The following is a 16,416-nucleotide window of genomic DNA, read 5'->3' on the forward strand; positions in this document are numbered from 1 at the left end:
GATGTGCCTTTTCGAGGAGAGAGAGAGAGAGAGAGAGAGAGAGAGAGAGAGAGAGAGAGAGAGAGAGAGAGAGAGAGAGAGAGAGAGAGAGAGAGAGAGAGAGAGAGAGAGAGAGAGAGAGAGAGAGAGAGAGAGAGAGAGAGAGAGAGAGAGAGAGAGAGAGAGAGAGAGAGAGAGAGAGAGAGAGAGAGAGAGAGAGAGAGAGAGAGAGAGAGAGAGGCTGCACATACTGGCACTCACCTACGGGCACGCACCTACGGGTCCGCCCCTACTGGCCCGTACTAGTTTCAATTCAAATAAAACAAAGATGGTAGAAGTCGTGTAAAAATACCAGGTGGGATTGACTCAGCCTGTCATCCTTCTGAGGTTGGCAAAATGTTTACCAGCTTGCTGGTATCCTACGTTGGAATGGTGACCCATCCAGGATTGTGCCCAATAGCCAAGGAGACTGCTTAGACAGCACCAACGCTCTGCACAGAGTTTGGTCCCAATGGATGGGTGGATGGCATTTGAACAGCTATAAAGAATTTGGTGCAAAATTGGCCAAGCACACACAAATTTAGAGGATATGCTATTCAAGATAAAGTGCCTACAGAAAGTCAACACCCAATTTCAAAATGTAAGTTTTTTTAAAACTTTATTTAAAATTTATAACAACTTTCAAATGAAAAAAAAATTCTAAAATTAAAAGCAAAACTAAGCATCTTCTTCCAGATCTCAGCCATCTCTTCTGGGCGTTCTCTTCCCACCCCCCACCCCTCCCTGCTCAATGCTTGGTGTTCTCCCCGAGATGATCTCTTCTCCTGCAAGAAAGATGTTCTCCCCATCTTGATGGCAATTCGATCACTGGCTGATGTTATTTGCCAAATCCTAAAGGTGCAAACATCAAATTTCAAGGTCAAATGATCGTTCAGAATTTTCAGAAACATTATCGTACACTAAAAGAGCTGTGATTTATGGTCTCCATTCTAGAAAGCCATGTTGTCATCATGAAGACCACACACAGGGTTCGAGGACTTGGGTATGTTCCATTGCAAACGGTTTCTTGTGGAGTGCTCGCCCAGTGGCTTAACACTCAAACAAGCTCTGCATGAGAAACCGTTGATAAGGAACGACTAAGAGTCACACACAAACGATAACCCTGGTACGTCGAACTACTGTGAGTGATCCTAAAGAACGGCGCCGTTAAGGTTGTATATATATCAACTGAAGGAGGACGTCGTTGGAAACACCATTCCGCATCTCACCCACCCCCCTGTGTTTTCTCTCTGAGTTCACAACACTCACCTTCCACCTGGTGCTCGTCCTGTCGAACCTTTGTCAGCGGACTTCGTTGTCATGTTTCCTTAGCGTTTCGTCAACGGGAAATCTTTGAACATCATCATCATTTTAATTACCTTCATACACATTAAAAGCTTGTAACGAGCTCCAGCTCGAGTGCAAATAAACATTATAATGTCTTGAAGCCATTCGGAGCGCGTTCTTTTCCTCAAAATCGAACAACCTCAAGCCCCAAATTTATCTTAGCCTCATAAAAAGAATGGAGACTTTTACAAGAACGAGCCATCGCTTTCGATTAAATGAAGACAAGCTGGTCGGCGACATGGGTGGTCACTATATAATTGCATACTAGTCATACAGTTTTTGACGGATCGGGCTGAAATTATTTGACAAAGAGATTGATTATAGTGCGCATAAAATTTTTGATTTTCGACAAAAAAAAAAATTCGGATTTTTTCAAACACTAGTGCGGGCCCGTAGGTGCGGGCCCGTAGGTGCGGGCCCGTAGGTGCGTACCCGTAGGTGCGTACCCGTAGGTGCATGCCAGTATGTGCAGCTTCGTTCCTTCGCTCTCGTAAACGACGACTGGATTGGGGCATTGTTTCAATAAGATCAGACCAACCGTATCATAAATGGCCATAACTTGGGAAACACCTGGGAAACATACTCAAGTCCCCAGCGTCAATTGTGACATCATATAAAACGAAGAAGAAGAATTGTGATGCCCTCTCTCTCTCGCCTACCCTCTCTCGTCCCCCCTCTCCCCCCTAGTCTTGCCCCTCCTCTCTCCCACCTCCTCTCTTGCCCCTCTCTCCCCCTATCTCACCCCTTCTCTCCCCTCCTCTCTTCTCCTCCTCTCTCTCCCCCTCTCTTGCCCCTCCTCTCTCTCCCCTCTCTTGAATTGTGACGCCCCTCTCTCTCACCCCCTCTCCCCCTCTCTCCCCCTCTCTCACCCTCCTCTCTCGCCTCTCCTCTCCCCCCTCCTCTCTCTCTCCTTCTCTCTCGCCCCTCTGTAAGTGTATTCACAAATGTCTACCAAATGTCTACCTTTCCAACACTGAAAAAAGCAAGAAAAATGGCCATAACTTGGGAACCGCTTGTCTGATTAATATCAAACCTTGAAAAGGCACATCCGCCCCTCTCCCCTCTCGCCCCCTCTCTCGCCCTCTCGCCTCCTCTTGCCCACTCTCTCGCTCTCCTCTCTCGCCCCCTCTTTCCCCTCCTCTCTCCCCTCCTCTCTCCCCCTCCTCTGTCGCCCCTCTCTCTCGCTCCTCTCTCTCACCCCCTCTCTCGCCCTCCTCTCTCGCCCCTCTTCCCCCCTCTTCTTTCCCTCCTCCTCTCTCGCCCCTCTCTCTCTCGCCCCTCTCTCTCACCCTCTCTCTCACCCCCCCTCTCACACCCCTCTCCCGTTCCCCTCTCTCGCCACCTCCTCTCTCCCCCTCTCTTGAATTGTGACGCCTCCTCTCTCTCATCCCCCTCTCTCCCTCCCCTCTCTCACCCCCTCTCTTTCCCCCTCTCTTGCCTCCTCTCTCCCGCCCCTTCTTTGCCATCAACATTCCTCTTTAGCCGGCTGTCTTGTCTAATGGAACTTTTCTGTATAAATGAAAGACTCCAGGAGTAATCTTTAAAATCCCGTGTTTAATCTTCCTTGTGTGTCCTTTAAATTGTTGTGATCCCTGTTTGCAGTGAGCATGTGACGAGGAATATAAAGAGTTAGTTTAGTTTAATTTAAAATGAAATAAACATTAATTGTGACGTCATTCATGATGTCATAGCACCGTGTCTTGTCATTGGTTTGGTAAATAAATGGCCGTAACTTGGGAACCGCTTGTCCGATTAATATCAAACCTTGAAAAGGCAGATCCTCCCCCCCTCTCGCCTCCTCTCTCGCCCCTCTCGCCTCCTCTTGCCCCCTCTCTCGCCCTCCTCTCCCCCCTCCTCTCTCCCCCTCCTCTGTCGCCCCTCTCACTCTCGCTCCTCTCTCTCGCCCCCTCTCTCGTCCTCCTCTCTCGCCCCCCTCTTCCCCCCTCTTCTTTTCCCCCTCCTCTCTCGCCCCTCTCTCTCGCCCCTCTCTCTCGCCCCTCTCTCTCACCCCTCTCTCTCACCCCACTCTCACCCCCTTCTCACACCCATCTCCCGTTCCCCTCTCTCGCCACCTCCTCTCTCCCCTCTCTTGAATTGTGACGCCCCCTCTCTCTCATCCCCTCTCTCCCTCCCCTCTCTCACCCCCTCTCTTGCCCCCTCTCTCCCGCCCCCTCTTTGCCATCAACATTCCTCTTTAGCCGGCTGTCTTGTCTCATGGAACTTTTCTGCATAAATGAAAGACTCCAGGAGTAATCTTTAAAATCCCGTGTTTAATCTTCCTTGTGTGTCCTTTAAATTGTTGTGATCCCTGTTTGCCGTGAGCATGTGACGAGGAATATAAAGAGTTAGTTTAGTTTAATTTAAAATGAAATAAACATTAATTGTGACGTCATTCATGATGTCATAGCACCGTGTCTTGTCATTGGTTTGGTAAATAAATGGCCGTAACTTGGGAACCACTTGTCCGATTAATATCAAACCTTGAAAAGGCAGATCCTCCCCCCCCTCTCGCCTCCTCTCTCGCCCCACTCGCCTCCTCTTGCCCCCTCTCTCGCCCTCCTCTCTCCCCTCCTCTCTCCCCCTCCTCTGTCGCCCCTCTCACTCTCGCTCCTCTCTCTCGCCCCCCTCTCTCGTCCTCCTCTCTCGCCCCCTCTTCCCCCCTCTTCCCCCCTCTTCCCCCTCTTCTTTTCCCCCTCCTCTCTCGCCCCTCTCTCTCTCGCCCCTCTCTCTCACCCTCTCTCTCACCCCCTCTCACACTCCTCTCCCGTTCCCCTCTCTCGCCACCTCCTCTCTCCCCCTCTCTTGAATTGTGACGCCTCCTCTCTCTCATCCCCCTCTCTCCCTCCCCTCTCTCACCCCCTCTCTTTCCCCCTCTCTTGCCCCCTCTCTCCCGCCCCCTCTTTGCCATCAACATTCCTCTTTAGCCGGCTGTCTTGTCTAATGGAACTTTTCTGTATAAATGAAAGACTCCAGGAGTAATCTTTAAAATCCCGTGTTTAATCTTCCTTGTGTGTCCTTTAAATTGTTGTGATCCCTGTTTGCAGTGAGCATGTGACGAGGAATATAACGAGTTAGTTTAGTTTCATTTAAAATGAAATAAACATTAATTGTGACGTCATTCATGATGTCATAGCACCGTGTCTTGTCATTGGTTTGGTAAATAAATGGCCGTAACTTGGGAACCGCTTGTCCGATTAATATCAAACCTTGAAAGGCAGATCCTCCCCCCCTCTCGCCTCCTCTCTCGCCCCTCTCGCCTCCTCTTGCCCCCTCTCTCGCCCTCCTCTCTCCCCTCCTCTCTCCCCCTCCTCTGTCGCCCCTCTCACTCTCGCTCCTCTCTCTCGCCCCCTCTCTCGTCCTCCTCTCTCGCCCCCCTCTTCCCCCCCCTCTTTTCCCCCTCCTCTCTCGCCCTCTCTCTCGCCCTCTCTCTCGCCCCTCTCTCTCACCCCTCTCTCTCACCCCCACTCTCACCCCCTTCTCACACCCATCTCCCGTTCCCCTCCCTCGCCACCTGCTCTCTCCCCTCTCTTGAATTGTGACGCCCCCTCTCTCTGACCACCTTCTCTCCCTCCCCTCTCTCACCCCCTCTCTTGCCCCCCCTCTCTCCAAACCCCCTCTTTGCCATCATCATTCCTCTTTCGCCGGCTGTCTTGTCTGACGGAACTTTTCTGTATAAATTCCAGGAGTAATCTTTAAAATCCCGTGTTTAATCTTCCTTGTGTGTCTTTTAAATTGTTGTGATCCCTGTTTGCCGTGAGCATGTGATGAGGAATATAAAGAGTTAGTTTAGTTTCATTTAAAATGAAATAAACATTAATTGTGACGCCATTCATGATGTCATAGCACCGTGTCCTGTCATTGGTTTGGTAAATAAATGGCTGTAACTTGGGAACCGCTCGACCGATTAATATCAAACCTTGCAAAGTCAGATCCTCCCCCCCTCTCGCCTCCTCTCTCGCCCCTCTCGCCTCCTCTTGCCCCTCTCTCGCCTCCTCTCTCTCCCTCCTCTCTCCCCCTCCTCTGTCGCCCCTCTCACTCTCGCTCCTCTCTCTCGCCCCCTCTCTCGTCCTCCTCTCTCGCCCCCCTCTTCCCCCCCTCTTCTTTTCCCCCTCCTCTCTCGCCCCTCTCTCTCGCCCCTCTCTCTCACCCTCTCTCTCACCCCACTCTCACCCCCTTCTCACACCCATCTCCCGTTCCCTCTCTCGCCACCTCCTCTCTCCCCCTCTCTTGAATTGTGACGCCCCCTCTCTCTCATCCCCTCTCTCCCTCCCCTCTCTCACCCTCCTCTCTTGCCCCCCTCTCTCCCGCCCCCTCTTTGCCATCAACATTCCTCTTTAGCCGGCTGTCTTGTCTCATGGAACTTTTCTGTATAAATGAAAGATTCCAGGAGTAATCTTTAAAATCCCGTGTTTAATCTTCCTTGTGTGTCCTTTAAATTGTTGTGATCCCTGTTTGCCGTGAGCATGTGATGAAGAACATAAAGAGTTAGTTTAGTTTAATTTTAAATGAAATAAACATTAATTGTGACGTCATTCATGACGTCATAGCACCGTGTCTTGTCATTGGTTTGGTAAATAAATGGCCGTAACTTGGGAACCGCTTGTCCGATTAATATCAAACCTTGAAAAGGCACATCTGCGGATCCCCAGCAATATTTCTGGCAAGTTTCAATCAGATTGGACTGGTGGTCGTTGAGAAACGGTGGTCGCATACAGACACACAGACATTATTATCAAACCATGAAAAGGCACATACTCAGGTCCCCAGCGTCGATTGTGACGTCATACCAAACGAAGAAGAAGAAGAATTGTGACGTCAATCGTACAAAAATAAATAAATAAAGAAACAAGCAGTCACAGACTGGTACTTACGAAATCGTCAACTTGACCTCTGACCTTGTCTAATAAAAGCTGTCTCCAGAGAAGGTAGCAATGCAAACCAGAAGTTTCTATGATGATTCTGTACCAAACCATCAAAAATCGAATGTTTGACCTCACTGTGACCTTGACCTGTGACCGATTTTGACCAAAACCTAATCAGCGCTAGCCACCACCCTCCTGAATCACATGGCCTAATTTGACATTGGTAGCTTCTTCCGTTCTCGAGTTATCGTGCCTACAAACAAACACACAAACACACACAAACACACAAACACACAAACAGATGACGGAAGTCATCAATATACTTACGAAATCTTTAGATTTCGTGAGTAACAAACCGGATGGTTACAATATCCCGCTCCCTCCCTCTGGGGGGCGGGATAACAAGCATAATCCACTTCCCCATTCGATAGAGAATTTGAATTTATGTTCTAATAGGTCACATGGTACGACAGCCATATTGGATTGAAAATTAATAACTTTAAAAGTCTTCTTCTCTGAAACGGCTGAACAGATCAAGGCAACACTCCACAAGTATGACCGCCTCTCCATGACGAACAAAAAGTCCCCCCCCCTCTTCACTTTGATGTACGACACATCATTTGGCAGCCATATTGGATTGAAGGGAAAATATCAATTAATGTTTACTCTGGAACTGCTATATCAATAAATGTGAAACTTCAGAGAGATGATACAGGACACATGTGGAATGAAGTGTTTAAATTTCAACTCGATCGGCTACTTGGTTTGGCAGCCATGTTGGATTGAAGGATAAATATTAATTAATGTTACTCTGGAACCACTGTTTCAATATATGCGAAACTTCACAATTATCATTTCGCCGACATGTGAAATGTAGGTTTAAAATTTCAACCTGATCGGCCACACAGTTTGGCAGCCAAAATTATTTCATTATTTGAATCTGAGAACTATTAGATTTTTTTTTCCAGAAGGCTCACTTGGCTGCACCTGAATGCGTTTGAGGGTACAGGAGTAGCAATTCAATTGATACCGACAATGTCCCCAGGAAAAAGGGCTAACTGAATGCGTAATAAATAGATTGAACACTTTGTGTTACTCGGTTCATAACTCGTCGGTCCCGCCCTGTATCGAAGCAGGGCTGTATTTGTGTCACTATTAAATAATGTTTTCTCTGGAACCACTGATCCAATCGAAGCAAAACTTTGCAACTATCATATATGTCTCATGTTGTATCAAAGGCGGACGTCTGGGTACCCGGTCATCACTGCCAGCAATTATAAAGTGGCAGTTCTAATTGTCATTAATATTATTGTAATGAATGACAAGATGAATTCCCAGGTTTGAGCGATCTCGTTTTTTTGTTGTTTTTTTTTTTGCTTTTTTTTTATCCCCCACCGCGTGGCGGAAGGGGGATATTGTTGTCACCCGGGTCGTCCGTCCGTCCGGCTAGCTGGGCATCAACATTTATAGCTGTGAGTGCGATAACTCATAAACTGTTCGCCATATCGATTTGAAATTTGGGTCACACATGTACCACCTGAAAAGGAAGAACCCTATTGATTTTGGGCGTGGTCGGATCTAATATGGCCGACTGGAGTTGCCATCTTGAAAAATGTTTTTTGTAATAAATGAAAAAACGCTAATCTGATTTCAATTATTTTTAATGGTGGGGGATTCCCCATCTCTGATGGGTATATTTTTATCCCCTGCCACGTGGAGGAAGGGGGATATTGTTTATTTTTTCCATGGTATGTAGAACTGAAAAGTGGTCCCTGCCTCGACAATCAGCTGAACAGACCAGGTGGGCTCTCACATGTATCCAAAGTGACTTTTTGAAGTAGATACTCCGACATTAGTTTTGTATGCAGCAGATGGGATTGACATTTTTTTCCACGCCATCCCTTCATAGAGAGTAGTACCGTACCCTCTGATTCTTATTTGGTTGTTATCTCCATTTGGGGGTTTCAGGAGCTGTGAGGAAGTTCTCCCAGAACTCAAAATCTCCATCTCCTATTTTATGGTAAAGGGCCATGATTCATGAACGAAACTGTGAAACTTCGTTCTCATAGCCTCGTTCCAAAGGCACTTTTCAGTATCTTCACTGAACCTTTGACAGCCTCAACTTGTAGCTCGTTTGTCGTGATATTCCCCAGAATGATACTTAAATACTCCGTAAGGGTTTTCTTTATCATTCCCGTAGCTCTGACTATCACTGGTACAATTTCAGCTTTATTCATTTTTCAGATCCTGGTATTTGGTCATTTTCCAGGATTCCTACATCATGGAGTGTGTGATTACGATTGTGAATATGTGATGATGCATGAATCCCTTGAGCAAGGAATGTAAATATCTGTGGGTAAAGCTTTAAGCTATGGGTAGAGAGTTTCAAAGTGAGATCACATTGGTGGGTTGACTGACTGTATGGACATAGCTGAGGTTGTGGATCTACAGATGTGAACCTATGGCAAAGGTGATGGACACACTGTTTACAGAGCTTCTGAGCAGAAAGGTGAAAGACCTTGATGAAGAACAGAGCCCAGGTGATTATTCAGCCCATTTAATAATTTGGTCAATCGCTTACAAGTTATGAAAGTTATTACTTCTGGCCTACAACTATTTTGAGGTTTGCCATTAAAACCTAGCTAAATACAGCTAAGTCAATTACTGAGGATTTTTTTTTAAGAATTAGTACCCTTGCAATCAATACAGCATGTATGTGCATGGATGCGTGCGTGCGTGCGTGCGTGCGTGCATGTGCCTTCGTTGAGCAGGATTTTCAATTTGCCCATAAAGGATCACCACAACCTCGAGTGGGCTTTGTGTCTCAGCGTTTGCATTGTGATAAAAAAGAAAAATAGATCTGAACAGAAAGAAATAGACTGGTGACAGTTTCTGCTGCTGTTGATATTGTACTCCTCTCAATACTGGAGGTAAACCGGTATAATGTTAAAGACATCAACGAGTAATCATCACCTCCGCCAGTGAAGGGGAAGGAGGTGATTTTTTTTCACCCCTTTCTGTCTGTTTGTCTGTTTGTGTACAGCATATCTCAAAAAGTTGTGGACGGATTCGGATTAAATTGTGTGTTCAGGTTCAGTGTGTGACAAAGACGAAACGATTAGATTTTGGTGAAGATCTGGATCCGGATCCGGCTACTAGAATTTTTAAGTGATTCTTCACCATTGAGAGATATTGCCAAAATGGATATAAGAGAAATGGATAAAATATGGAGATAAAATAGGAGAAATGGATATATAGCACGATATCTCAAAAAGTTGGGGACGGATTCGGATGAAACCTGGTCGGCTCGTTGGTTGTGTTGCAAGGACGAATTGATTCGATCTTGGTGAAGATCTGAATCCGGATCTGGATACGAGAATCATTTGATTTTTCAAGTGATTCTTCACCGTTGAGAGATAGGGCCAAAAACGATACAGCACTGTCTTGCATGATATTTCAAAAATGTATTGGGCCCGATATGTTCTCGTGGATCAGGCACTACGTGGCGGAGGTGCGCGCTCCACCGATTTCCCTTCTAATTCTTGACCTGTATTCATTTCAACCCACCGGCTCGATGTCCATGAGAACCCCCTCATGCACCTCAATTCCTCATTAATTTATGAATATATTCAAATATTGATGAGAAAACAGAGACAAATATAATCTAGTTTTACTGGGTGACCAACACAGTGTTTCAATCTTCTGCTCTTTCCTCCTCCTCGCTCCATTTGTTTTTGCAGGAAAGACTTATGAGATCTCATACATACGCTTACGCTTCCACAACAGTCGCCCCGAGAGCTTTGCCATCTACCGGCGCTCCTCACCCACGACTCCCTGGAAGCCTTTGCAGTTCTACAGTGCATCGTGTGACCGGACATATGGTCTTCAAGCTCGCTCCAGTTTGCAGGCTGGCCAGGAGGATGAGACCACAGTGCTGTGCAGTGACGAGTTCAGCGATATCTCACCACTCACTGGCGGTAACGTGGCTTTCTCCACACTCGAAGGACGACCGAGTGCCTACAGTTTCGACCGGAGCTCAGCGCTGCAGGTGAGCCTGTGAAACACTCATGGACATTGAAGACGGTGAAGCCTTAGATCCAAAGCATGGCTTTATTCAACTGAACTAAGCAGTGCTGAAACAAAATAAACAAAAGCACGAGATTACAAAACAAAGGCGAAGAGCAAAATGATCAGTTTTAACCTCGAAACAAGAGATATGATACAATAAGCGCTGATTGAATATCCGCGAACAATTTGCATCGTAGATGTAGCAAATTCACTGTATTCTCCCCATCTCGAAAGTTTGACGAGTCCTTTTTCAGGTTTAATTTATTACGAGGCTGAATGACACGAGGAGGTCAGTGTAATGAGGGTTCTGCCTCAGCAGGTTCTGCCTCGCAAAAAAATCTGAAAACCCACTCTGTGGGAGTACCTCCTGTGCAGCTTCCCTTCGCAGGGCAGCTCACCGGATGACGGGATTGGGGCAAAGCCTTCGGGACCCCCAATCTGTGATGATAGGAGGGAAACCACGGGGTAACATCCCTGGGTCAGATTGCGGGAGAGTGTGTCGGAGTGGTGCTGAGGTGTCGTCCACCAGACGACGGTCTCCTTGGGTTAACCTGAGGCGGTCCCTTCGGGTGGGTGCCTGGAATGTCCTATCCCTAAGAGAGGATGATCACCTGTCTCTGTTATCATCTGAGCTCAAGCGTTTGGACATCGGGATTGCAGCTCTCTCTGAGGTTCGAGACCGGATTGCGGCGAGATCATGGTGGGTGGTTACACCTACTATTGGTCTGGTCGCTCTGATGGTTGCCATACCCAAGGAGTTGCTGTGGCTGTGTCCAATAAGCTGACCCCAATGATAATTGAGGTAATTTACCTGCATAGTCCGTGAGCGTCAGTTGCGGCTGTATGGACATGTGGCTCGTTTTCCTGATGCTGATCCTGCTCACCAGATTCTCTCAGCGGGGGAGTCTCGTGAGTGGAGGAGGGCAGTGGGCCGACCACGTGCCTCGTGGTTGCAGCAGGTTGACCATCATCTCAAGGAGATGGGGATGGGCCTGGCATCTGCCCGGGGGATGGCCAGACGGAGGCCCCTGGAGTACCGGCGGAAAGTGGACGCAACGACGCGCTGCTCTGGCACATGCTCCCAGACCTGACCTGACAGCAGGTAATACAGAATATTTTGAAATGATGCATTCTGCCCCCATATGTTCGGTGCGCATGCAAAGACACCCCAGGAAATATCGATCTCTTGGGGCACCGTAAATTATATTGTGTGAGCGAGATAAGGATTGGTGTCTATAATGGCTCACAAAGTTTCGAAAATAATCTGAAAATACTTGGAAAAGTGCCTGAAAATAAGGGACTTTGCCTCTGTACAAGGTCGAGGCAAGGCCTGAGTGGGACAGGTGTGTGTGATACAAACCCCCCCAACGGATCACTTCCAGGGAATGGACTGTGTATCTGGGTTAGGTGCTTCCAAACAGAAGATGTATGGGGCTAGTGAATGTACAGGGTAAGCTTAAACTGACAATATTTACTGTTCATCATGTTTTGGGGGTTGGGGGGGTCTCGGAGTTATCAGAGATGTGAAGGCTATTGTGCAAATGTACAAGTAGAAGTCCGTGGTACAAATACCATGATAGGAATGAAAGGAGGCCTCTTATTCTTGCACTGGTTGAAAGAGATAAAAATGGGAGGTTCACTGAGGTAGTGTGTTGAGTTGTTGTATGCACCTACCACTTAAACAAAAGGAAAGAGTAAAATGAGTTTAACAACTTGTGTGTGAGACATTTCACGATGCTCGCTTGCTGCACTCATCTCACCACATGTCGCTACAGTGAGACAAACACCCCCACATTATTCAAACCACCTTACCACCACGCAACCCCCACATTATTAAAACCACCTCACCGCCACGTAACCACCACATTATTCAAACCACCTCACCGCCACGTAACCACCACATTATTCAAACCACCTCACCGCCATGCAACCACCACATTATTCAAACCACCTCACCGCCATGTAACCACCACATGATTCAAACCACCTCACCGCCATGTAACCACCGCCACATTATTCAAACCACCTCACCGCCATGTGACCACCACATGATTCAAACCACCTCACCGCCATGTAACCACCACATTATTAAAACCACCTTACTTCCACGTAACCACCACATTATTCAAACCATCTCACCGCCATGTAACCACCACATTATTAAAACCACCTCACCGCCACGTAACCATCACATTATTCAAACCACCTCACCGCCATGTAACCACCACATTATTAAAACCACCTCACCTCCACGTAACCACCACATTATTAAAATCACCTCACCGCCACGTAACCACCACATTATTCAAACCACCTCACCTCCATGTAACCACCACATTATTAAAACCACCTCACCGCCACATAACCACCACATTATTAAAACCGCCTCACCGCCAGGTAACCACCACATGATTAAAACCACCTCACCGCCACGTAACCACCACATTATTAAAACCACCTCACCGCCACATAACCACCACATTATTAAAACCACCTCACCACCACGTAACCACCACATGATTAAAACCACCTCACCGCCACGTAACCACCACATTATTAAAACCACCTCACCGCCACGTAACCACCACATTATTCAAACCACCTCACCGCCATGTAACCACCACATTATTAAAACCACCTCACCGCCACGTAACCACCACATTATTAAAACCACCTCACCGCCACGTAACCACCACATTATTAAAACCACCTCACCGCCACGTAACCACCACATTATTAAAACCACCTCACCTCCACGTAACCACCACATTATTCAAACCACCTCACCGCCACGTAACACCACATTATTAAGATTTTTGTTAGGTTTTTCTTTGTCCTCGTGACTGTTTCTAAAGCAATTGGTTATCAGGTTTGCTTTAAAAAGTTTATACGTTTCTCTTTTTGGGTTTCCAAGCAAAATATATTTGAAAACACCCGATTTCTGAGCCATTTGCTGCATTAACGTGTTTTCTAAATTACCGTGCCAAATTTTTTTCCACCCATCACACGCAGCTGTTGATATAGATTAATGTTTATACGCGTTTCCCTGAAACGTCTTTATATTAATGCAACGTTGTTTGAATAATTACCTTCGCAAACTTTGTTTGACGAAGGTATTGAATTGACCCCTGTGTATTTATTTATTGGTAAATATGTGTGCGGACAACATTGCGCAAAAACTGCTGGACCGATTTGCATGAAATTTTCAGAGATGATGTGCAGTTAATCAAGGATGCCAAGCAGAGCTTTTGGGAGCGATCGGATCAAAGGTCAAGGTCAAGGTCACAAAAAGGTCAAAATCGGTTTTTTGCGATTAAAGTGTCAATTTTGTTCCGATTTACATCAAATGAAGTCCAAAGTGTTCAGTATTCAAATCCCGATCCATTGATATAGCGTATGGTATAGTGTTTGCAACCCTAGTTAGTCTGTGGAAGTCAAAGGTCAAGGGGATCACCAAAATGGAGCTTTTGATTGGGAAGCGTTGTGGACAACATTACACAAAAACCACTTCGCAGATTGTCATGAAATTTTGTGGATGTGTTTGGCATCACGAGAGGACAAATCGATTAGATTTTGGGAGCGATCGGATCAAAGGTTAAGGTCAAGGTCACAAAAAGGTCAAAATCATTTTTTCGCGATTAAATTGTCAATTTTGTTTTGATTTACAGCAAATTAACTCCAAAATGTTCAAAATTAAATTCCCCATCCTCTAATATGACATATGGTATAGTACTTTTGTCACCAAAGGCAGCGGTTGGGGGTCAAAGGTCAAGGGGGGTCACACAAATTCACATTTATATCGGAAAGCGTTGTGGACAACTTAACGCAAAAAAACAAAATGCAGAGAGGCTTTAATTGTTTTGGATTTGTTTGGCATCATGAAAGGAAAAATCCATTAGATTTTGGGTGCGATCGGATCAAAGGTCAAGGTCACAAGAAGGTCAACATCGTTTTTTCATGATGAAAACGGTTAATATGTTTCTGATTTACATCAAATTAACTCCAAATTGTTCAGTGTTCAATTCCCCATCTTCTGAAATGACACAAGGTATAGTACTTTTGTCACCCTAGGTAGCGTTGTGGGTCAAAGGTCATGGGGGTCACGAAATGCATATTTGTATTGAGACGCGTTGTGGACAACTTAATACAAAGGTAACTAGTGGCTGCGGCGAAGGTATGCGCTCTACGAGTGCCCCTTCTAGTTGGTTTATTGAAATTCCCCCAAAACAGGGGTTAAAGCTACTCAAGGTTTTTGGGTTGTTTCGTGTATGTACTGTAGTCGATAATCACACTAACTCCAATCTGCTCATTCTCGAAAAATTGCTGATATCATCCAAGCGCGTGTGTGTGTGTGTGTGTGTGTGTGTGTGTGTGTGTGTGTGTGTGTGTGTGTGTGTGTGTGTGTGTGTGTGTGTGTGTGTGTGTGTTGTTCATAAAGCATCACATTTTCTCTCTGCTAACTCCCCTCCCTGCACTCCCTCTCCTCTCTCTCTCCTCTCTCTCTCCTCTCTCTCTCCTCTCTCTCTCCTCCCTCTCCTCCCTCTCCTCACTCTCCTCTCTCTCCTCAATCCTCAATCCCTCTCTCCTCTCTCTCTCTCCTCTCTCTCTCTCTCTCCTCTCTCAATCTCTCTCTCTCTCTCTCTCTCTCTCTCTCTCTCTCTCTCTCTCTCTCTCTCTCTCTCTCTCTCTCTCTCTCTCTCTCTCTCTCTCTCTCTCTCTCTCTCTCTCTCTCTCTCTCTCTCTCTCTCTCTCTCTCTCCTCCCCATCTATTTCTCCCCCCCCCCACTTCAGTATTCCTGTTAGTGAAGTGGCCGGTGGTACTTGCAAGTAGTAACCACAAAAATGAGCAATCAGAGATTGCAGACTCTTGCCAGGATTTGTTTTGTTTGATGTGTTTGTGTCGTTTTGTGTGGTGTATTCTGTGTGATGCTTGAGCACTGGTGTGTTATGTAATTAATAAGAGACATAGTTTGAACTGCCACTTTAAAACTGCTGGCAGTGATGACTGGCTCAGCTATTTCAGAGAACAAGATTTTTGAAGGTTTTTTTTCAAAAACAATATGGCTGCCGAATCTAGTGACTGATGACGTCATCCAAAAAAATTTGTGGACCATTTTATCCCTAGATGACCCTCAAAAATTTTCATACTGATCGGATGTAGCATTCCACTGTACATATGCAATTATTATGTCATAAAGAAGGCACCTATGATGTCATAAAAAATCACACATTCCTCATGAGGAGTACTTTCTCTGTGCCAAGTTTCAATTTTTTCCTTGGTGAAGTTTCAGAGATACAGAGGTCCAAATTTTTTCTGTTTTTTTTTTTCCAGTATGGCTGCCACACCACATGACCTATGACATCATACTTATCATTATAACATTCTACATGAGTAGTTGCATTAATGGGGAAAAAATTCGTCTCAATCCGATAAGCGGTTGCGGAGAAAAACACGAAAGTTCTTTGGAGACAAACAAACAAACAAACACAAACAAATGGACCCAAATGCAATACCCTCTCGTTCGGCGAGGGTAATAATGGCAAAACATGTTAGAACCAGAAATTACCGTTTCATCAATTTAGTCATTTAATTCGCTTCAGCAAAGATTGTACCCCACTTCAAAGTCCCCTTCTGTACCCACATGATTCCACCTGGAAGGAAGGGGGTGGGGGAGGGGGCTGCTTGTGTTTAATGCAACACAAATCCTATGAATTAAAAAACAGCGTTCTCAATGGTAATTCCAAAGTGTTCCAAAGGGTAATTCTAATGGGATCTAAAGGGTAATACTAAAGGGTTCTAAACTGGTCTAAAAAGGTCTAAAGGGTTCTTAAGGGTAATTCTAAAGATAAAGGGTAAAGTAAATGTTTAGGAAAATCATGTAAATTCCTTCAACAGTCTTCCTCTCCAGACTCACCTGTCAGAATGCTACCAAATTTGGGTTACAACATTAGACCAGGGCCCAGATAAGCTACAGGTCCAGTGGTCCTGGTTTTTTTCTGTGTGTCTGTTTGTCTGATTGTCTGGTTGTCTGTGTGCAGGATATCCCAAAAAGTTGTTGACGGATTCGGATGAAATTTGGTGGGCAGGTTGGGTGAGTGACAAGGACGAACTGATTAGATT

General features: G+C 45.9%; 1 protein-coding gene and 1 long non-coding RNA gene across 3 annotated transcripts in view; one reads left to right on the forward strand and one right to left on the reverse strand.

Annotated features, from left to right (window-relative positions):
• LOC147012966 (laminin subunit gamma-1-like) overlaps positions 1 to 16,416 on the forward strand; it is a 253,798-nt gene that overhangs the window by 24,917 nt on the left and 212,465 nt on the right. For both annotated transcript variants that reach the window (XM_085854370.1, XM_085854369.1), the window contains exon 2: positions 9,968 to 10,275. In XM_085854370.1, coding sequence (XP_085710496.1) covers positions 9,968 to 10,275 — 308 coding nt within the window. The remainder of the gene's footprint in view (positions 1 to 9,967; positions 10,276 to 16,416) is intronic.
• LOC147012967 (uncharacterized) overlaps positions 621 to 16,416 on the reverse strand; it is a 77,807-nt gene continuing 62,011 nt past the window's right edge. Inside the window, exon 2 of the long non-coding RNA XR_015051135.1 lies at positions 621 to 870. This is a non-coding gene — a long non-coding RNA (uncharacterized LOC147012967). The remainder of the gene's footprint in view (positions 871 to 16,416) is intronic.

This window comes from Eptatretus burgeri, chromosome 14 (genome assembly GCF_056783735.1).
Source record: "Eptatretus burgeri isolate ZD-2024b chromosome 14, Ebu_testis_v1, whole genome shotgun sequence".
Classification (NCBI taxonomy): Eukaryota; Metazoa; Chordata; class Myxini; order Myxiniformes; family Myxinidae; genus Eptatretus; species Eptatretus burgeri.